The sequence below is a fragment of the Globicephala melas genome, chromosome 8 (genome assembly GCF_963455315.2).
Source record: "Globicephala melas chromosome 8, mGloMel1.2, whole genome shotgun sequence".
In the NCBI taxonomy this organism is placed as follows: Eukaryota; Metazoa; Chordata; class Mammalia; order Artiodactyla; family Delphinidae; genus Globicephala; species Globicephala melas.
Window position 1 is genome coordinate 87,942,413 of NC_083321.1, and position 21,003 is coordinate 87,963,415.

General features: G+C 40.1%; 4 protein-coding genes across 9 annotated transcripts in view; 2 read left to right on the forward strand and 2 right to left on the reverse strand.

Moving 5' to 3' along the window:
• Window positions 1-6,758, reverse strand: PIH1D2 (PIH1 domain containing 2). Its single transcript, XM_030836920.2, has 6 exons — window positions 6,571-6,758; window positions 5,594-5,796; window positions 4,847-4,970; window positions 4,224-4,469; window positions 2,957-3,222; window positions 1-1,118 (listed from the first exon to the last, which is right to left on the reverse strand). The coding sequence occupies exons 2-6, from the start codon at window positions 5,768-5,770 to the stop codon at window positions 987-989; spliced, it is 945 nt and encodes a 314-aa protein (XP_030692780.1). The 5' UTR covers window positions 5,771-5,796; window positions 6,571-6,758; the 3' UTR covers window positions 1-986.
• On the forward strand, window positions 6,696-18,212 carry NKAPD1 (NKAP domain containing 1). Of its 3 annotated transcripts, none has more exons than XM_030836948.3 (6): window positions 6,696-6,942; window positions 8,118-8,194; window positions 10,241-10,341; window positions 11,883-12,032; window positions 12,907-12,960; window positions 13,706-18,212. In XM_030836948.3, the coding sequence occupies exons 2-6, from the start codon at window positions 8,126-8,128 to the stop codon at window positions 14,211-14,213; spliced, it is 882 nt and encodes a 293-aa protein (XP_030692808.1). In that variant the 5' UTR covers window positions 6,696-6,942; window positions 8,118-8,125; the 3' UTR covers window positions 14,214-18,212. The 3 variants fall into 3 exon arrangements, with proteins under 3 accessions (XP_030692808.1, XP_030692801.1, XP_030692818.1); XM_030836941.3 differs by lacking the exon at window positions 6,696-6,942 and adding an exon at window positions 6,949-7,489; XM_030836958.3 differs by lacking the exon at window positions 6,696-6,942 and adding an exon at window positions 6,949-7,489 and having other exon boundaries at window positions 13,709-18,212.
• On the reverse strand, window positions 16,303-18,343 carry TIMM8B (translocase of inner mitochondrial membrane 8 homolog B). The gene is made up of 2 exons (XM_030837013.2): window positions 18,190-18,343; window positions 16,303-16,701 (listed from the first exon to the last, which is right to left on the reverse strand). Exons 1-2 carry the CDS (start codon window positions 18,271-18,273, stop codon window positions 16,534-16,536), a joined length of 252 nt encoding a protein of 83 aa, XP_030692873.1. The 5' UTR covers window positions 18,274-18,343; the 3' UTR covers window positions 16,303-16,533.
• SDHD (succinate dehydrogenase complex subunit D) overlaps window positions 18,341-21,003 on the forward strand; it is an 11,372-nt gene continuing 8,709 nt past the window's right edge. The window contains exon 1 of one of the 4 annotated variants that reach the window (XM_060304040.2): window positions 18,341-18,508. In XM_060304040.2, the coding sequence (XP_060160023.1) occupies window positions 18,457-18,508 (52 nt within the window). In that variant the 5' untranslated portion in view covers window positions 18,341-18,456. Of the gene's footprint in view, window positions 18,554-21,003 lie in introns of all 4 variants that reach the window. The other 3 variants (XM_030836978.2, XM_030836989.3, XM_060304038.2) reach the window with 3 other exon arrangements.

Here is a 21,003-nt window from a genome sequence, read left to right on the forward strand (position 1 = left end):
TCAATTATTTCTATTACACATACATTAGTTTCTAAAGTTAAAAAGTTTTAAAGTTAATGAGAACTTTAAAGACCTTATGTTGAATTAGAAAGTAATAATTACAAGGAAGTTGTTTTATATCTAGAAAAGACCAAGAGATGTTTAAAGTTTGATGTGAATGTTCCTTACTTAGGATATAAATTGGAAAGTTGATACTTTTGTATTGAACGAACTGACAGATGAATGGGAGTTTAAAAAGTACATCACTTCTGTATTTTAAAAATTATTTTCTTAGGAGAAAGGCACTGGTCCCAAAGTCAGCTCCTTTTTCTTAAATTAGAGTTGGATGTATTTTGTGTCTTATGTGTAATAACATCCAATTACTGTTACTGCATCGTTGTATCTAATCCACAGATAAGTCCATATCTGATATTAAAAGGTAGGTAGGCTTGGACTCCTGCCAGAGCTGTTTTACAGAAGTACAGAGGTTAATAGAAGCAAAGGTTTGCATACTATTACATTGGCCCTACATCTTTATTGCTGGAGGAAACTGTCACTGCTAAGGCACATCTTGGTAATAAAAAACTTCTTTCACAGTGTGGGATTTATTCCTGATGCAGAAATTTACTAGAGACAAAAATTTTTTTTTCAACTGGTAAAGCAAGAATTCTCACATATTATTGAATACTTGGAGACAAATAGACTTTTCCCAAATGATATTTAAGTTACTTAAGACCATTACAAATATCTTTGAAACAAGTATATCATGGCAGTACTGTTTTCAGTAGTTTCTGCTTGATGCTAAGTTTACTTGAGAAGGAGAAAGAATTAAAACAAAACAAAACAAAAAAAACGGCTGATGAGAAAATCTCATTCCATCAAAAGGAACTCTTAGAAAATGAAACTAGTGTTTAAGATAAACCTCTTCACCCATAGTGAAGGCCCTCTAGTTCACATGACTTTATCACTGAAAACTCCAAAAACTCCAAATACACGATGCTCTTAACTTACACCAATGGCATTGTGACAATTAATGTAGCTTTCTCTTTGATAAATTTTGCTGTAGTCATTTCAGTATCCACAGATTCTGGAAGATTCAGATGTAATCTGTACTCAGAAACCTCGATCAATAAGTCATCCTAAGAATAATAAACCAAGAGAAAATTTTAAAGATGAAAATAGAAAAATATTTCCTGGTTAAAATTTGTGTTATTTGTTTATTGTTCCCAGTTATTCACTCCTTTCGCATAAGAAGAGGATCCCACTTAAAAGCAATAAAGTTGCTGTTGTAAATCCCTGAGATTTTGAGGTGGTTATTGCTGCTCAGTATATCAAAAGTTAACTGATACAGTACCAGAAGATGGGTGTTGCCATCCTAAATTATGTAGCATTGACTTTGGGGCTGACCAGCAAACAGCAAGGAAAATTATTGGAGACTGGAAAGATGGTGATCTATGTTTTATGGTGACAAAGCCCTTTTCACAATAATTTGGAAGACATAATGTACCCGGTTAATTTGTGGCTTTAGGTACAGAAGTGGGAAAATAGAATGTTATTTGCATACATTGGTTCTATTGGCCACATTTAACAAGGTACTACAAAAAGATGAGCTTAGAAAAGAATTTCTCAGTTTGCAAGGGAAAATACAGAATTGAAAGGGAATATACAAAGCCCAGAAATTCTAAGACTTGAGGAATGAAAAATGGAACTAATTTTTATTTTCAACCAGTAAACAATGAAGTTGAGAAATTATTTCTTTATCAACAAAGGCTGATTAAAGCTGCCTAGAGGCAAATACTAAATCATAAGTCTTTATACCCTTTGCTAAAACCTCTAACTGGATTAAGATGGACCTCATTAAAGCCTTACATTTGGCCCAGATGACAGCAATTAAGTCAAAAGAGGCTATTGAAAAATGGACATGTCTAAAAAAGAATTGAGAGGTGTAGCACTGACTGGAATCAAAGAAAGAAAGTGCTACCAGTCTGGACTAAAACTAATTTAAAATAATCTTTTGACCCCAGCATTCCATGGGCAGCAAACAGGCTGAGTAAGCTGCTCAGCACCTAATGACAGCATATTCTTCAACGCTCTTTTCAGATGTGGCTAAGGTAGATTATGAAAAAGGAAAAACATCCCAAAGAATGGAGCTGAAAGTCATGGAAAACAATGGAACTAGGAGGCTAGGTAATCAAGGAACCTTGTCAAGGGACCTAAGCAAGAACATCCTCTACCTCCAGGAAAGGGACCCTCGCAATATCTGCCTACCAGGATTTCAGAATTGCCGTGCATCAGCAACTACTGTGTGCCTCATATTTTTTCCAATTTCTGAATTGAGACTGTTAATTGTGGTAATCGTCTCCCCATTCCACATTGTATGGTGCATGGGGTTACGGGAATAGATAACTTGTCTTTGCAGTTTATGCAAACTTTGTCTAACGCAGATTATGATGGCAAAATCCTGTACTTTGGCGCCTGATACTGGGATTGGATGTGTCGTTCTGGGGAAAGAAGCAAATATTTGTGACCAAGAGGGTGGACTGTGGTAGACTGTAGGATTGTTACTCTTCTTATATAAGAGGATTATATATCCTTGCCATGTAACTTCCAGTGACTACCTGTGAGAAGAATGTTCTTCCCAGCCCTGTTGATGTAGGACTTGGCCTTGTGACTTACTTTGATCAGTACAGTGTGAGTAAAAGTAATATAGTCCATATCTGAGAGGAAGTTTTAGGATCTATTGCATGGTTTGGCTATTTCTATTTTTCCCTCTTCCATGAGAATGACTTACCTAAATTAGGAATTGTTTCTTCACCTGTATCTTAAAATGTGCAACACTCATGAAGCAAAGCAGGCTGAGCTGACATGTAACCTGAGAAAATTATTGTAAGCCACTGAGATTATGGAGTTTGTTACTAAAGCATAATATAGTGACTATCGACTGATACAAATTTACAGTATTATCCATTCAACTTACCTCAGAAACACTAAGGTCACAGTGAGATACTGAATTAATACCAGGTAGTTCAACTTTTAATTCAATTTTCAGAGGTTTCTCATTCTGATCTGCCACAATTTTTAATTCATAGGCTGGTCTCTTCATCTCCACTTCAATCTCTGTACTAGAAATCTCTTCTATCAGACACCTTGTTTTACTTGAAACTTCGTCTTTTGGCAGTAAAAGTTGAGGAAACTGATCTGAATTGCTCACAGTACTGCTTCTTATCTGTTCAAGGGTTAGTTCTTTATGAAAAAAAAAAGATGAAATCACAAAATCAATCAACAACATGAAGTACTATCAGGCGATGAGCTGTAATAGGTGTAGTGTTAGCCAAGATGGCAGATAAAGCTGCAGCTAAATCGGTTTGGGAAATCTTTAAAGACTTTTTTTTTTTTTTTTTTTTTTTGGTGGTACGCAGGCCTCTCACTGTTGTGGCCTCTCCCATTGCGGAGCACAGGCTCCGGACGCGCAGGCTCAGCAGCCATGGCTCACGGGCCTAGCTGCTCTGCAGCATGTGGGATCTTCCCGGGCTGGGGCAGGAACCCGTGTCCCCTGCATCAGCAGGCAGACTCTCAACCACTGCACCACCAGGGAAGCCCTTAAAAGACTCTTAAACCAAAGAATCTGGTTTAAAAGTTTGCAGGATTTAAACATCTTTAAGGACATGCTAATTAAAAAACAAATTTATTGAAGTATAGTTGATATACAATGTCTAGTTTCATTTCTGCTGTACAGCAGTGACTCAGTTATACATATATATTATTTTCATATTCTTTTCCATTATGGTTTATTACAGGATATTGAATATAGTTCACTGTGCTATACAGTAGGACCTTGTTGTTTATCCATCCTATATATAATAGTTTTGCATCTGCTAATCCCAAACTCCCAATCTCTCTCTCCCTGTCCCCCCTCCCCCTTGGCAACCACAGGTCTGTTCTTATATATCTATGAGTCTGTTTTTGTTTCGTAGATAAGTTCATTTGTGTTATATTTTAGATTACATATATAAGTGATATCATATGGTATTTGTCTTTCTCCTTCTGACTGACTTCACCTTGTATGATAATCTCTAGGTCCATCCATGTTAGGACATGTTAATATTTCTAATATCTAACATTTATATTTTTCTATCTTAAATTTCTCATCTTTTGCAATTGAGACTTCTAATCTGCAAAATGTACACCAGAGGCAAAAAAACATTTTAAATCAGTTTAATTTTCCATTACATTCATTAACTTACCCTTTCTCATTTTCTCTCTTAAATCTGTGGAATCAGTTTGGATTCCCATCAGATTTTGTTTCATTCTGTGAACACTTCCTTTTATTCTAAATTTGGTAACATGGTAAGAGTTTGAGAGAGTGAATTGGAGTTTTTCCTCAATGCATTTCATGGCCATCTGTATTAGTTGATCTTTTTTCACTTGGTCTTTTTCTGCTGCCTGGAGAACATCAGGATGGTAGGCAACATCAATGACTGTGTAAACATCTGTGTGTGTAATTCAGAGGGTGTGAAATGAAAACGATTTGTTTCACTAATGATATCATCAGGTAATATATTAAGCCATATCCTGATAAAGCTGGAAAAGTATAAATTCTATTTCTATATTTTCAGAGACAATCACAATGGTGCTATATACATAAAATTCCAATTAGAGCATTTCTTGATATTTTATATGGGTTAAAAATAGCTCATATTATTAGAAAAGTAAACAGTATTCAATTTTCAAAAAGGTATACTTATTAGTCATTAAGTATATTATGACCAAATAAAATATGTAATGCCTTTTACCAAGGAAAATCTGGTTCTTGCTTATTTCCCCCCAAATTTTTAAAATGTGCTTTCTCTCCCATAATTCTATGTACCTGATGTCTCAGACATATCTTCTGGTCTGCCAACACGTAGAGGTACTGGATGAGTGGCTGACTGGGGAGCTGGGATCCTTTTCCACTGACATAGGTTGATAAAAAGTATTTTTTCTTTTGGTTTCTAGAAAGCAAATAATTTTGCATATCTCAAAACCTAGTTTTTAAATTTTAAAATAATATCCTAAAGGTAACTCATCACAGAATTTGAAGAGTGAGAACTTTAGGCTCCAAATAAGTCATTCCATGGATTTAAACTGCATTTGAAAAACTGTAAGAAATTACTGTTACCTGATTTCCCTAAAGCTGCTGGCTTTTCATTAAGCATCCAGTTGCTGCTCCCACAGGAAGTGGGAGGAGGGTGGGGGAATTGATCTAAGCTATTCCAGATGAATTTGAATTTGACCCTATTTCACCACTTCCTTACCTCCTCAATCAAATCAGTTTTCTTTATTTGGAAAATCTCCAACTCTATTATTCTCCTTTACATAATTACGTGACTTTTAATTTTCATCCTAGCAGAAAAATGGCTCATTTCAAGATCTCCAAAATGTATAAATATGAAATTCCCATTCTTACTCCTTCAACACAATCTTCCACACTATGTTCAATTTTCCATTCAGAGTGGCAGTTTCCCTCAAGTGTTCTTGTGTTAAGGTAGTAATAGCTAAGGGTAAGCCATTCTCTCATTATTCCAGGACCATTTCATTCAGGACTTCCCTTTCCCTGGGCACCAACTCTACATACCAGGATCCTGGTTTGTAGACAGAGCTGTGGTTCTGGGGCAGCACAGAGCTGTTTCCCCTCTTTCATCTGCTGTTGAATGAACTTCTCATAGCTCTCAGGGTTACTTTCAGCCAGATCATCTAGGAGGTTCCAGAATTGAGTAACTTGGGTGAGCAGACCCTTTGAGGATGACTCCATGATTGAGATGAATAGGCCTCTTAAGTCTGTGGAAAGACATGACTTAAGGAAGAAAAAAAGTCTATTGATTCATTTCTTCTTTTGGGGGAGGAGGAACAGTTCAGGAACTGTTTTGTTGGAGTTAGCAGCTATCCTTAACCCCTGTGTGTAAAAGATTGTGGACCAGCACCACTTTATCTTTTCCTTATTCTCTAATTATCTAATACCTTTCCCTACATTCTCAAGATGTTCTCTCAGATAATAAGGCCTTACCTCTGCCTAGACCCTCACAAGCCCTGAGAGGACAGAACAGTCATTTAAAGTCTGTATTTCCTGGGATTTTCTTGTTCCAACACCTGGGTATTGGCTGACTGGGGCCTATCCAGTTCCTGATTTTGTGTGGGTCGAGGGCCACATGAGACTTCCTCAATCCTCAGCATAGTTTAGGAGTTAAAAGCATGGACTCTGCAGCCAGAATGCCTCGATTCCAGTCTTAGCTCTATCACTTACTAGTTGTGTGATCTTGAGAAATTAATTTACATATGTGCCTCAGTTTATTCTCCTCGAAATGAAGACGATAATACCTATCTCATAGGGTTATCGCGAGGATTAAGTAAGGTAATACAGAGAGGCTGGAACACTTGGTAAACATTATATGAGAATAATAATATTCTACCACTTGAATAACCTCCCTCCCTCAATGAAGAAGTGTCCCACAGCATCCACAGAGTGAGGAAAAGAAGTTTGGGTTCTCCAAATACTACATTAGGGTTAGACTAAACGGGAAATTTAATCATCTTTCCAGAGGCCGGCGAACCCACCTCTTCTCTCGGTTTCTTGACAAACGGCGACGCCTGTTACCAGGGTAACCAGACTGGTACAACATCTAATTGAGTCCGGAAAGCTCCAGGAAGAAAGGTCTTTTTACATCCAGTTCCGGAAGCTTCTGCTGGTGCTGGGCTTGCTTTTCGGCTGATCCCGACCCACTTCTTTTCCAGAAAGGCGCCCGCCTCCCTTTCTACACCTGTCGACTTCTAGAGTGTCCTGGAAACCCTCCTGTGGGAGTCTCTGGGACTCCTGTTGGTGGGAAGAATTTCTCAAGAGCACGACTTCCGGCCTGGAAGGGAAGTCGGCACCCTCTTCTCTCAGACCGCTTCCTCCCCCACCCCCGCCACGCGAGGCTGCGGCGCACGGTATGGGTGTGTTTGTGTGTGTTTGTGTGGGGAGGGCGTTTGGAGGGAAGGTTACCGGGAGCTCCGTGGCCGCTGGGGGGCAGGGGTCCCGGTGACGAAGATGGGGGTATTTTCTCTGTCTTCCACTTGGAAGCCCCAACCCCCCCGTCAGCCACTCTAGATACATCTTGGGGCCCAGTCGAGGGTCGTACCCGTCCAAAGTGCCCCCATCCGTTTTGGGGAGCGAAACCCAACCCCCGGGTCCATCCCAGAGGAGCGTGAGCGGGGAATGCCCCAGCCAACCAGGCCGTCCGGATTCCGCGCCGGAGCAGCCTCCGGCCTCAGTCCGGAGAGATATTTGCCTGTCGGCCTGGGCTGAGGGAAAGGCGGCCGTGGCCTGGGCCACGGGTGAGGGCGGAATAACCGGTGGGAAGGCTGCGTTTTCACGAAGGACTCGGGTGAAGCTGCAGAGCTGCCTTTGCTTGGCTTCTGGGTCGGAGGAGATCTTGTAATGGAGTGGTTCTTCGTCTCACACTAGCAAGATGCCTGATTTCCCCAGGATCGAGGGGTGAGTGAGCGTTGGAGTGGTGCACAAAGCCCCTGCTGGCTACACACGTGAATATCCCTGTCATCTATTTTTTTGGAGGCTTCTGTACAAAATAGAACATAAAATTGTCTTGAATGAAGAGATTTAGGGCATCTCTGCATTTAATGTTTTTAGGCGTCAGTTTTTTTTACTGTTGACATTTGTGGTCCTGACACTCTCAAATCTAGGTGTTTAATTGCAAACTAATTTTGGGATTCGGGAGTTGATTTCTAGTCGGAACCATGTTTGCCTTGGACTATGTGGCCTGGGGCAAGTTATGGCTTTAATGGAATTTCATCTACAAAATAGGAATGAAGATACTTGCCTCATAAAACATAGTTATTTTGAGGATTAAATAAAATGGGTCTCTTGAAAGCACTTAATTTGGTGCAGTTTCAAAGAACTCTAATGAACATTATCTCCTTTTATCCTCACAGTAGTGTGGTCAGGTGTTTTCCCCTTTTAATGGTGAAGGAAAAACTATTCCTTAGGACCTCTGACTTCTGGTTCAGTGATCTTTCCTTTATCTCATGCTTCATTATAACATAGTAATAAAAGATAAGGTAATAAAATAAATTATTATTAAATGTTACTTATTGATTCATTTCAGATTGAAGAATGTCCCGAGTTCCCTTGGGGAAAGTCCTCCTGAGGAACGTCATCCGGCACACAGATGCTCACAATAAGGTGAGAGGTACAACTTAGTTATTCCACATGCTTAATGAGGGCATACAGTGTGCTAGGAATTATTTTGATACAGTTAGAAGAGACAAAGATCAATAAAATAATTAGAATATAGTTTGATAAGTATTGTAATGCGGACGTACACAAAGTCCTTTTATGCACTGAGGAAGGAATAATGAAATCTGCCTTGGGGAATTAGGAAAGGCTTCACACAATGGGTGTTATTTGAACTAGTTCTTGATGAACAGGATCAAGTTTACCAGGTATAAAAGATCATTCAGGACAGAGGGAACGTCATGTACTAGTGTATGGCAAGGAACATGAAGCATTTGGGGCAAGAAATTGTATGCATTCAGAAAGTAGAGAATGTGGGAGGTAGTGGCAGAGGATGAGGCCCAAATGGTAAATTGAGTTGGATTGTGATGCTTGGAGATTAGACTTTTTCCTGTAGGCAAGAAAGAAACCATCAACTTTTTTTTTTTTTTTGGTGGTATGCGGGCCTCTCACTGTTGTGGCCTCTCCCGTTGCGGAGCACAGGCTCTGGATGCGCAGGCTTAGCGGCCATGGCTTACGGGCCTAGCCGCTCCACAGCATGTAGGATCTTCCCGGACCGGGGCACAAACCTGTGTCCCCTGCAACGGCAGGCGGACTCCCAACCACTGCGCCACCAGGGAAGCCCGCCATCAGATATTTTTAAGCAGGGTTTGACATGATTGTATTTGTATTTTAGAAAGATGACTTGTTAGCTGGGTAGGGGATAGATCAGATGGGTTGAAACAGCAGAGGGACCAGTTAGGAGGCAATTGCAATGTTCCAGGTGAGAGATGATGAGTGGTTCACTTGAAAACAGTGACAGGGATGAAGATGAGGAATTTAGGCAATAAAGTTCAAAGAACTTGATGATTGATTGGATAATAGTGATAATTACGGAATCAAATATAACCACCTTGTGTGACTGGGTGAATGATGATGGTGCCATTAATTGAGTTAGGGAACTAAAGAAAAGAGACAAGTGTGATGGGAAAGGTAATTAGTTTGGTTTTGAACATCTTGATGGTGAAATGCTTATAGGATGTCCAAATAGTTCGCAATTCAGTCTTAGAGAAGAGTTGAGGCTGGATATAAAGATTTGGGGATTACTGATATAGGAAATGATAGAAGTCATGAGTGTAGGTGAGGTCACCTACGAAAGCACATATAATGAAACAAGGTCAAGCACCCTTGTTTGGTTTTCTTTGGTGAACCGTACAACTAGTTTGACCACAAATGTTATTATTATCATATCACGTGATATTCTCATTGTGAGTGAGGGTATAACTGTTACCTAAGCAGCCTCTGCAATTGCATAAACCACCCCAGTTGGATGGTGAGCTTAGATTTGAAAGCAGTGGCTAAAAAAGATAAATCTAGGACAGATTTAACAAAATATTACAGGAGGACTTAGAAATAAAATTTATTATTGTTCTTTGTGCAGCTATACTCTGCCTTTCAGGAAATTCTCTAACAGTTCCCATGCTGTTTGTTTTGTTTTGCTTTGTTTTTAACAAAAATTATTATGTTGTGAAAAGAGACTTAGCCTAGAAAGTTTCAAGACCTGTCCTTACTAGCTTTTTGACTTTGATAAAAATCTCTGAGCTTTTGTTTCTTCTCAGTAAAATATAATAATGGTACCTGCTTTGCTTTCCTCATAAGATTGCTTAAAGTTCAATAGAGAGATGATATAGTTAAAATCATAAAGCATTTTAGAAACATAAGGGATTATCATTTGCTAATTGCAGCATAATTGCTTAGTTAACAAGGTGATAAGTTTGTCTATGCAGGGGTGAAAAAGCTCTTTTGTTGCTGCAGAATTCTACATATTTGAGATTTACTAGATTGGATTGTTTAATCACTCTAGAGAAACCAGAATTTGTTTCCCAGGTTCCTCATCAAAACTCAGTTTGTAATCCAGTAATTAGTGCAGACTGTATTTTCAGTTACTTTTTGGTGATGTAATGTGTTATTTTTAGTAACTTATTTTTATTTCTTTCCTTTAAAAAAAAAATCCAGATTCAGGAGGAATCAGATATGTGGAAAATAAGAGAACTGGAGAAACAGATGGAAGATGCGTACCGGGGGGCGAAAAGGAAAATGTTACCCAGCAGTTCAAGGTGAAGTTGCGACTCTGAGAACCAAAATAATTCTCATCTCATTCAGAATCATCAACTTTTGTTTAAAAACATTATGGTATGCTAAAGATAGATGAATTCAGTTCTGTGAGTCCTTAAGCCTTTCCTCTTCAATAAATCTAGACCCAATCATAAAGGTAATGGCTATGATGCATGTGGCCCCACTTTTTGCATTTATTTGCAATGGAGAACTTAAAAATTTTGCCTTGAACAATTGTAAACGTTAAGGATTCTGTGGATTCTGACCTTACCTGATGGATTTTAAATTAAGATTTTCTATAGGTATCTTATGGTCACTTAGCTGATCATTCACACCTTTCCCCTATTAGTCTTTCATTCTCTCTCAGCCTTTTCTTTGCCCCATCTTCTTACTATCTTAGTCACACAACCTTTCACATTACCTTCTTAATAATTTGAGTGTGGATATGAAGGATCATGCAGGCTTAGTTGTCTTACCTGTGGAGGTATAGGAATATCTGAGTATTGGGAACATCTCCTGGGTCTCATATGCCTGTTAGTATAGATCTGTATGAAAAATGATTATAAAGTAATAATGCTGATTTCTAAAACCACACAGGGAAATAGTTAATAGTGAGATATTTAAGTAGAGTGTGCCTGTGCAGTGTGTGGACTTTGTGGAGTGTGATTGGCTGTGTGTAATGGCTTTTGACAAGAAAGTATTCAGGGTATCCATGGTAAAGAAGGCAGAGCCTCAACATAAAAATAAATACCTTGTCAGTCTGTTTTCTCTCTGAAGATGGTTCTTTGAGAATTTGGAAGTACTTAGTGCAGATGATGATTTGTTTTGTATTGGTTATTCAGTTACAAGCAGCATTTCCAGGAACAAAATATTGTTCTTTTGGAGTGGACTATTAATGCCTGTCATAATGAATAAGTCTTTAAAACATAATCTCTTTAGGGGCAGGTTTCTGATTGTCTCACTTGCCATTATAGTCCCAGCAGCTAGAACAGTGCCTGGCAGGCACATAGGAGGTCCTCAAATATTTTTGATAACCAATTAACTGGCTTAGTGACTGGTTAGTGGATATTGTAAGTACAGGCTAAGTCAGTGGTTCTCAACTGTTTATCCACCCCAACTTACTCATGGGTTACACCTTGCTCCCACTGTTACTCTGACTTAACTACAGCAGGTTGCTGATGTTCAGGGAAGGGAGTGTATTTCAGAATCTCTAGGGCAGTTTGAAATGTCCCCAGCTGTGATTATGCTCTGCTTCCTTCTTTGAGGATCAGTGAGTGAGGTACAGCATGCCACAGTCGAAAAGTCATTTCGGCTATACTCTGCAATAGGACGGGTAGTGATGATCATATTTTCATTGAACACCTAACTGTACAAATTAATAGAGAGGAACAGATCATGTTAAAAAAAAGTATTTTTTTAACATTAAGTATCAGGTTGTTTTTGTCTCCCCTTAGCCTGTTCAGTGAGTTTTGTTCATGATATTCCATAAAATAACCTCACAGATTGCTTCTCTATCTAAAAGTTCTTCTGTTTTCTCTTACAGCCGAATGCGTAGTGATGGTTTTGATGAAGAAAGTCAAAGAGACTATTGGAGGCCAAAGAATGAAATTTCTGGGGCACTGGATGATGATTTTCTTAAGGCTAAATCCTGGAACAAGAAGTTACATGATTATGAAGCTAACATGCCAGACAGGTTTGTGACTAAATTCCTGTGACCATTAATGGTATTTGGCCTGAGAATGTGTACTTTTAAAAATTAATTATCTCTGCAAAAGCTTATACAGAAATGTTCATAGCATATTTATTCATAATGGCCAGAAAAGTGGAAACCCAAATGTCTATCAACTGATAAATGGATTAAAAAATGTGGTATATGGGATGGTAATAGAATGTTATTTGGCAGTATAAATAAAGTACTGATACATGCTACAACATGTATGAACCTTGAAAACATTATGCTAGGTGAGAAAAGCAGACACAAAAGGCCACTCATGATGATTCTATAGAGATACAAAGTAGATTAGTGATTGCCGTGGGCTACGGGAGATGAAGGAATGGAGTGACTGCTAATGGATTGTTTCTTTTGGGGGTGATGAAAATGTTCTGAAATTAGTGGTGATGGTAGCACAACTCTGAAAATACTAAAAGCCACTGAAATGTACACTTTAAAAGGGTGAATTTTATGGTATATGAATTATATCTCAATAAAGTTGTTACTTAAAAAAAGTTGTCCTAAGGTAGACAGCATTATGTTATGAAGTGTTTTTGGAGAAGTACTTCACAGCTGAAGAGTAGAATATAAAAGCCCCTTAGTGTTTCTTAAGGAAGAAAATGTCAAGTTCTCTTACCAATGGACAAAGGAATTCTTTGTGTCTGAAATGAGCATTCAGTACAGAAAATGTAACCAAGTTACCGAGCTATAAATGTGGTGTTGGCTCTACCATATCTCTTTTTTCTTGGTTCTGTGTGTCTCTGTAAATGTACACTCCTAAGTCTAATTTGTCTTTAATTTTTAAGAAATGTATGTATTGCTTTAACAATACATGTACTAAAATGTTATTTTACAGATGGGGTCACAGTGGATATAAAGAGTTATACCCTGAAGAATTTGAAACAGACAGGTAAGGCAAGTACACTTACTGAAAAAAAGTTAGAAAGTAAGATTAGTACACAGTCTGAATTATAAATTGAGTTCTTAATTTTTTTTTGAAAGAGTGGATATATGTATATGTATAAATGATTTACAGACTTACTTTAGTATTTATTTATTTATTTTGGCTGCACTGGGTCTTAGTTGAGGCAGGTGGGATCTTCGTTGCGGCATGTTTAGTTGCAGCAAGCTTGTGGACTTCTTAGTTGCGGCATGCGAACTTCTTAGTTGCGGCATGCGAACTTCTTATTTGCAGCATGCACATGGGATCCAGTTCCCCGACCAGGGATTAAACCCGGTCCCCCTGCATTGGGAGCTCAGAGTCTTACCCACTGGACCACCAGGGAAGTCCCGAGTTAGTAATTTTTATAAAGTATACAACATTTGCCATTAAAAATGTAACCAGAGAAATAATAGATTTAGTTGGGAGATGACTGGTATTTTGCCTTTCCCTGATATTTGGCATTATCTACAGCATGTAGGTTTTTTTTATATATAGTGTTCCATACAGTAACTCAGTATGGCAGATTAGAATTTTTGTCTTCATTTTAAAGATGAGAAAACAAAAACTCAGTGATAAAGTCTCATAGTAACACTATATCAGTTTTGATTTAAAATTCAGATGTTAACCCCAACTTCCCATCTAGAAAGCAGAATATAAAAATTATATAAATACACTTATTTTCTATAGTAAAGCAATTTTTCTTTTTTATTAGTAGTGATCAGCAGGATATTACCAATGGGAAGAAAACATCTCCCCAGGTAAAATCATCTACCCATGAATCTCACAAACACAAGAAGTCAAAGAAATCCCACAAAAAAAAGCAGAAAAAAAAGTCACACAAAAAACAGAAGAAAAGCAAAAAGGAAGCCACAGATATAACAGCAGATTCCTCAAGTGAGTTCTCAGAAGAAACTGGGGCTTCTAGTACCAGGAAAAGGAAACAACCACATAAGTGCAAGAAAAAATCCAGGAAAAAATCTCTCAAGAAATCTGCTTTATTCTTAGAGGCAGAGTGTAACACTTCCCAGTCAGATGATTCTGCATCCAGCAGTTCTGAGGAAAGTGAGGAAAGAGACACTAAGAAAACCAAAAGGAAAAAGAGAGACAAAAAAGCCCACATCCCTGTAGTTAACAGTGAAATACAGGAGAGGACAAACAAACGCACAAATTGGAAAGTGGCTACAGATGAAAGGTCTGCCGAGAGTTCAGAGGATGACTAAATGAGAAAGAAACATGTTTCCTGCATGACTCTGGATATTTACAGCTCTTACACCTTGGGGATTTGCCAGTGACTCTATTGCTCAGCACAGGGGGCCTGAGGTCAGAGCTGTCCTGTGCCATCTATATACATTCTGACAGACTTCTTGTCTTCTATTTTGGCCTGTTAAACTTGATCCTCTTATTGTTAATAGGGAGTCGGTTATTTTGTTATGAAGGTTTCTTGAAGAGATTATTTTTTGTGATTAATCACATTTAGCGTAGAGTGCATATGCAGCAAATTAAAGGACCCGGAAAGCTGAATCCAGTAATGACCTGGGTATACCAATTGGAATGTTGAATTTGGGGAAAGCAAGGGCTGGGGGTCAAGAGATGGATTGGAACTAGTGCTGTATACAATGGTATGATAAGGGAACATCATGTTGCTCTTGTCTGTTTACATAGTAGGTGCCACAACTTGACTTTGTCTTTAGCCTTGGTGCTTTGATCTTTCTCTTTTTTGACCCCACAGGTGTGGTCCAGTTTACTTGATGAGGAAATGAACATAAGAACAAACATTTTCCATTCATGATAACATCCATAGACAGCTGTTATTGGGAGACTAGGAGTTTTTGACAAATTTCCCTGTTGGACAGGGTCTGTGGCTACACTCAGTATACCCCTAAACATGGTAATTGGATAGTAAAAGGTTTTCTAGTTCCATTGTTTATTGCTTAAATGCACTTGTGTTCAGAATTATTTCTTCAGTTCTCTTAGGTAAGTCCTCAACCAAATGAGGAAGAATTAGGCATTAGTTGTGCTAATGGTGCTCTGAACAGGATTCAGGGCAGCAACAGCTATTTAAGTGTTGTCTTCCTTGTTCATTTCTTAATCTGTTAATGAACTTTAGATTTTTCCTGAAACTAGATTGAATCAGTTCCAAAATGAAATAGGCTTCTCAGGGACATATCCGTTTCTTCCTAGTCTGCCTTTGGATTAAAGCACCAAGCAGAGACCTTGTTATTTCCCTTTGCTATATACTGTGATCCCTACTATGTTAATTCTTAAGAAACCAAAATATCACTGGAAGAAGGCTGGCAGAACACATGAATTATTTTCATTACGGCAGATCAAGTGACATTGTTTTTTCTTGGTCGTCACTTCATGGGTGAAGTAAAGCTTGAAGGCGCAGACTTTTGGTCTTGGTCTGCCATTCATTGGTTATGAGGTCCGGAGCAGGTAAGTCAACCTCCCTGGCCTTACTTTCCCTATGTGTAATACAGAAATACTTCATGGTAGCATGACTGTATGACACCAGCAATAGACTATGACAACATTCCATGAGGTGATAATATTTTGTAGTTCTTAACTATTAAATTTGTTCTCTTTACAGAACAGATTTCTAATAAAATGCTTAGTCATAAAATACATGGTTGGCCAGAGGTTCCCTATCCCTTGATTATAAGCAGGTGCTACTTTTTGGGATATTTATTTGAAATATTAATACTTTGGTACTCAATTGTTGATGTCCCATGGTGCATATTTTTACCTTTGGGATTATTAGTGGCCCAAGCAGGGATGAATAGTCTATATAATTACTACCTCTTAACCTAATGCAATTCTTTTGTTCTTGGAGCAAGTGAAATCTTCGTGGGAAGGAGTTTTTTTTTTTTTTTTTAGCATAGTTTCTGTGCTATTAAAGTACTGATTCTAAGCACAGACTCAGGAAGATGGGCCATTGGAACAAGGCTTCTCCAGGAAGTTGGTTCTGTTTGGGTCTTGACCTTCCCTTCCTCTCATACTAGCAGGCCTCTTCCCAGTGAATACACATTTTGCCTGTTCTGTTTTTTGCCATGTTTACCTTTTCTTGGTCCTGTGTAAGCAATAAAGCTGTTTTCTGTTCTTCACCTTTCTCAACCCCAAATTCTCTTCTATGCCTTAGGGTAAGGCTTTGATGGTTCTTCCAGCCCCCTTAAATATGGCTTAGGGTGGCTCTTCAAAACCTAAGATCTCTCATTTGCACTATTGGCCTTGGAACATAGTTGTTTCTAATGTTCCTGCCAATCAGAGATCTATATATTAAACCCTAAAATGGGATTTAAAAAAAGAGAGTTGGAGAATTCACATTTATTGAATAATTGTTGTGATACAAGATGGAATTTCTGAATTCCCAATAAATAAATTTCACTTTTTGAACATTTGATCTCTTACTTTTTAGCACCAACAGGCTTGGTAACAGCCTGAAGTTAACCTGACAATGGGTTGACAACATTCCCCTGCTGGCCCTTCAACCTGCTTAATAATAAGTCTTTTGCTTCTTCAGTCATTCTCCCACGGGGTGGCCTACTGCCCTCCTTTCTGTACAATCTGGGCAAACCGACTGGTGATAGCAAGAGTAGTGTCAATGAAGCGGTCCACACAGCTAGAGAGACAATTTTCTGTGCGAGAGTCTAGGCGATTCCCTGGCTTCTCCACACATTTATCCCAACATAACTCCATGAAGTGATGCACCTAAGAAGAAAAGAAAAATAGTAACAACTTGGGGTCTGCAGACAGGCCTAACTCTATGAATTTTCTTATTTCCTTCCCATTTTTCTCATTTTCTGTCACCTGACTAAACTATTCTTTGACTCTCTCCTCACTTCTAATTTGTCACCAATATGGACCAACTCCTCATCCCTACATTGAAACAATCCTTTTATTCTCTCCTTTTCTATTTTTCTTAGTAATTAAAAAATATGTACTTTCCATCAAGTCACCCTAATGCATCAGTTTCTCTGTTAGCCACTGAGGGCACTCCCTTATTTAACACCCAACCCATCTGTTTCAATGAGGTCCACACACAGCATACTCAACTTGACTCTCAATACTCCTCCCTAAAGATTTTTCCACAGTTTAAATTATTACCTCCTTGAGAGCACTGCCTATTATTTTCTAATTGTGTCACTTCCTTAGTCAGATAGAAAATCTCAGGCAGGATTAATACCTTCTTTTATATTTCCAAACTAGCACCAGCGTAAGCTGGGAGGCTATGGTACCAATTAATTCCCCCAAACCACTGCACTCATCTCATTCTAAACCTATTCTTAAGTAGTTCTTAACCTTTTCGGGGTCATGGACATATCTGAGAATCCGATGAAGGTTACGGGCCCAATCTACAGAAAAATGCACACACAGGCACAGAAAATGTGTGCACTTTCATAATGTTCAGCACCCAAAGATTTCTAACCAGGGTTCTTGCTACTTATATTCAGCGAACTCTCCCCTTCCCACCCCCTCCCCCCCTCCTCCCAACACGGGGGAATAACCATTTACCAAGGGCTTAACTACTCTGGGAGGCTGGGTACTAAGCAGTCAATCCTTTCTGCGGTCCTAAAAGATGACTATCACCTCCGTTTAAGAGGCACGGTTAAGTAACTAGGTTTAGGGTTAGTCATGCAGCTAGAAAGGGGCAACGCCGCGGTTGGAACCATGCTCCAAAACTCTTATTCTAAACTAACAGTCTAGACCGACTACTTCAGAGCCCACCTTGATCCAATAATGCTCTACTGCTCTATCGTTTTCCAATACATTATTGCATATGATCCTCGATATCCAGTGAGGCAGCGGGCGACTGCGAAACCAAGACTTACAGTGGACGGGCGTTTTGTCTATGGGCACGTGACCTGTAAGGGGCAGAGGCAAGCTTAGAACCGGAATCTTCCGAATGCCAGCCCAGAGAGCTCACCGCCAAGCTAGGCTCCCGTGCCTTTGTGTCGCCCGCGCCTTTCTTCGCTTTACACCTTCTCTTTCCCCCCACTACAGCCTTGCTTAGAGGGTACCTGAGCACTACGGATCACCAGCGGCAGGAGAGACTCGTTTCTTTCGTGAGCAGAACCGGGCGCAGCAGGCACGGAGCATAGGGCGGCCGCACCGCCCCGCCACCGTTCAGAGCTCCGCGGGTACCCGGAACCTGTACTTCACCCTCTTTTCTCTTCACACTGGTCCCTGTCCCCGCACCTGTGCAGTGAACTGCGCCTTCTGCTGTTCCGCCGCCACCAGGCGCTGCAACTCCGCTTCATCCGCCTCACCCAGCTCCGCCATTGCCTGCGTCGAGCTCGGGACCTTCCGACGAGCTGTGTGCGCATGTGCGGCGGGACCGAGCCAATACCGACTTCCGGTTCACCCGGCGTTTTCCGTTTCCTCGTTTTCTTTCGTCGTTGCGGGTGGATGTTGTCATATGACTGCTTCCGGGTTGCTGGATGACCTTGAGCCTTCCCGAGCGACATGGCGACTCTCTGGAGGCTGAGTGTCCTCTTCGGTGCCGGAGGTGGGCGAGGTGAGGGTCCTGGCAGCCGGAGGTGCTTAGGGGGAAGGGAATGCGGTGAGGATTCGTCTGCTGGGCGGTGAGACCTTTTGAGCGGGGGTGGGGTGGGGCGGGGCGGGGGTGTCCCTCCTCCTTCCCTTTGGCAGCTCTGGCTCCTGCCGAAACCACGGCATCACCAGCGTTGCCTGCGGGCCCAGATGTTTACCCGAGAGCATATCTCCCCTGCTCTGGGCTGACGTGGTGATGGGGTAATTTGAAAGTTATAGTCTTGCAGAGGCTATTCACATGAGTTCTGTTTTTCTCCCCATTGGCTGTTTTTAGAGTGCTCCCTCCCTGAATCGCAAAAGAGTATCAGGGTCAAAGTCCCAATCCACGTCTTGCCTATTTCCCTTGGAGTTGAGTTCGATAATTATAGAAGTGGGCATGTGTGTTATACCAGGCACTGTAGTATGGTTGGGTTACAAATGTGAAAAAACATAGTTCCAGCCCTCAAAGAGTTTTCGTTTTTGTAGAGAAAACACATATAAGCATAATGTAACATAAAGAGAAAACTGTGCAGTAAGTAAATTGTATGCCAGTCCAGAGGAAGAATATATTAGCTGTGTGTTTTGGAAGGATCACCCTGTCTGGGTTCTTGAAGGAGGTGTGCCTGATTTGAGTGTTGAGGGTAAGGAAGGCCACAGGAAGAAGGGCATTACAGTTAGGGCTACTGGGATGAGCAAAAGAATGATGAAGGTGTAGAAACTGCTTGTTATGAGAGAAAAAACAAATCAGATATTAGAGTGTGAAGCGCAAGATGAGGAGTGAGATGGTTCTGGAAAGGTGAACTGAAGTCAAATCACAGAAGAACTTGTCTTGATTTGGAGTATGCATTTTACTTCGTGTGAAGGGGAGCCCTTGAAAGATTTGACACAGATTTGCAGTTTACATTGACCACTTTGGTAACAATGTGGTAGATGGCCATCATGGGAAATGGGGCAGGCTGAGACATAAGTCAGGGAGACGAGTTGAGACACTGTTGTAGCCGTGTTGGCAAGGATAGTGAGGTCCTGAACTTGGAAAGTTGTACATAAGAGAAGATTGTCTCAGGAAATGTTAGGAGATACATCAGTATGATTTGGCATTTGACTGAATTTAGAGAGAATGTCCTACATGACTTCCAGATTTCTGGGTAAAGTGAAAGAGTGGCTGGGATGTCATTAAATAAAGTGGTAAGCATGTAGATGGGGGGCAAGTTTAAATGAGAAAGTGAGTTGAAGGGTGATTTTAGTTTTTGCCATGGTAAGTTTGAGGACCATGTGGGGTATCTCAGGGGAGAGGCCTTCCAGGCACTTAAACTTCTGAAACTCTGGGGAGATATCAGGCCTGGGGATACAGAGTTGGGTTTCATCAGCTTAAAGGCACTAGAAGTTGAGTGGACAAAATGTCTAGGGGTGGGCATAGGAAGCAAGGAGAGCAATGGGCAGATGATGGAATCCTGGGCAAACATTTAAGAGCGGCTGCAGAGGAGAGAATCAAAAGGAGAAGCAGAAGAGAGTTCTTTCAGAGAAGAGAAGGGAGGAGAGGCCACCAGTGCCACGTGATGCAGAAAGCCCAATAAGATGAAGACTAAACAGTGTCTATTGGATGTGGCTACAGGAGACCATTGGTGACTTACTAAAGCAGCTTTGGTGGGGATAAAGACGAGTTTCAGAGTTGAAGAATGATAAGGAAATGAGGAAGTTGAGGTGATTTAGACAACACTTTAAAGAAGCATGTTTGGAAAGTGAAGAAAGGGAGCAGGGGAAGAGCGCATGGGCATTAGAGGACATAGGATCAAGGGAAGGGTTAATTATATTACATCAGTTGAGGGAAAATGGTCAGTAGGAAGGAAGGAGAGGTTAAAGATACAGGAGAAAAATTACGTTTTATCGAGTGCTTATAACATTCTGGGAATTATGCTGAACATTTTACATATATTTTAAAATTTTCAACGGAGTATTATGAAGTAAATACCAGTATTTTCATTTTACGAAAGAGAGGACATTGACTCTTGGAGAGCCTATTTAACTTAATTGCTCATCGTCAGCATTGGTAGGGTTGGGTGTACCTAGGTCTGCATTGGTAGGGTTGGGTGTACCTAGGTCTGCAGCATTGGTAGGGTTGGGTGTACCTAGGTCTGCCTATTTTTAAACCAAGAGACAAGATCTAAAAGAGGACAGAAAGGGATGGGTTCAAGAGTGCAAGCAGAGAAATTGATCTTGAAAAGGAAGATGGTATTTCCCAAACTAGACTGAATTCCCTGAAGACAAAGACTTTGTCTTTTATCTCTCTTGCTATAGTGCAGAGCATAATCTTGCATGTATTAAATGTTTGTTGGATGAATAGATGAATAAATGGGAGAAGAAAGGAGCTGTAAGTTATTTTTTTTAATTAGTCAAAGTGAAGCCCTTTTATGTAAGTGTTCATTGATTTTTCAATATTTCCATGGCTACTTAGTCTAATCTCATAGCAACCCAGTGAAATAG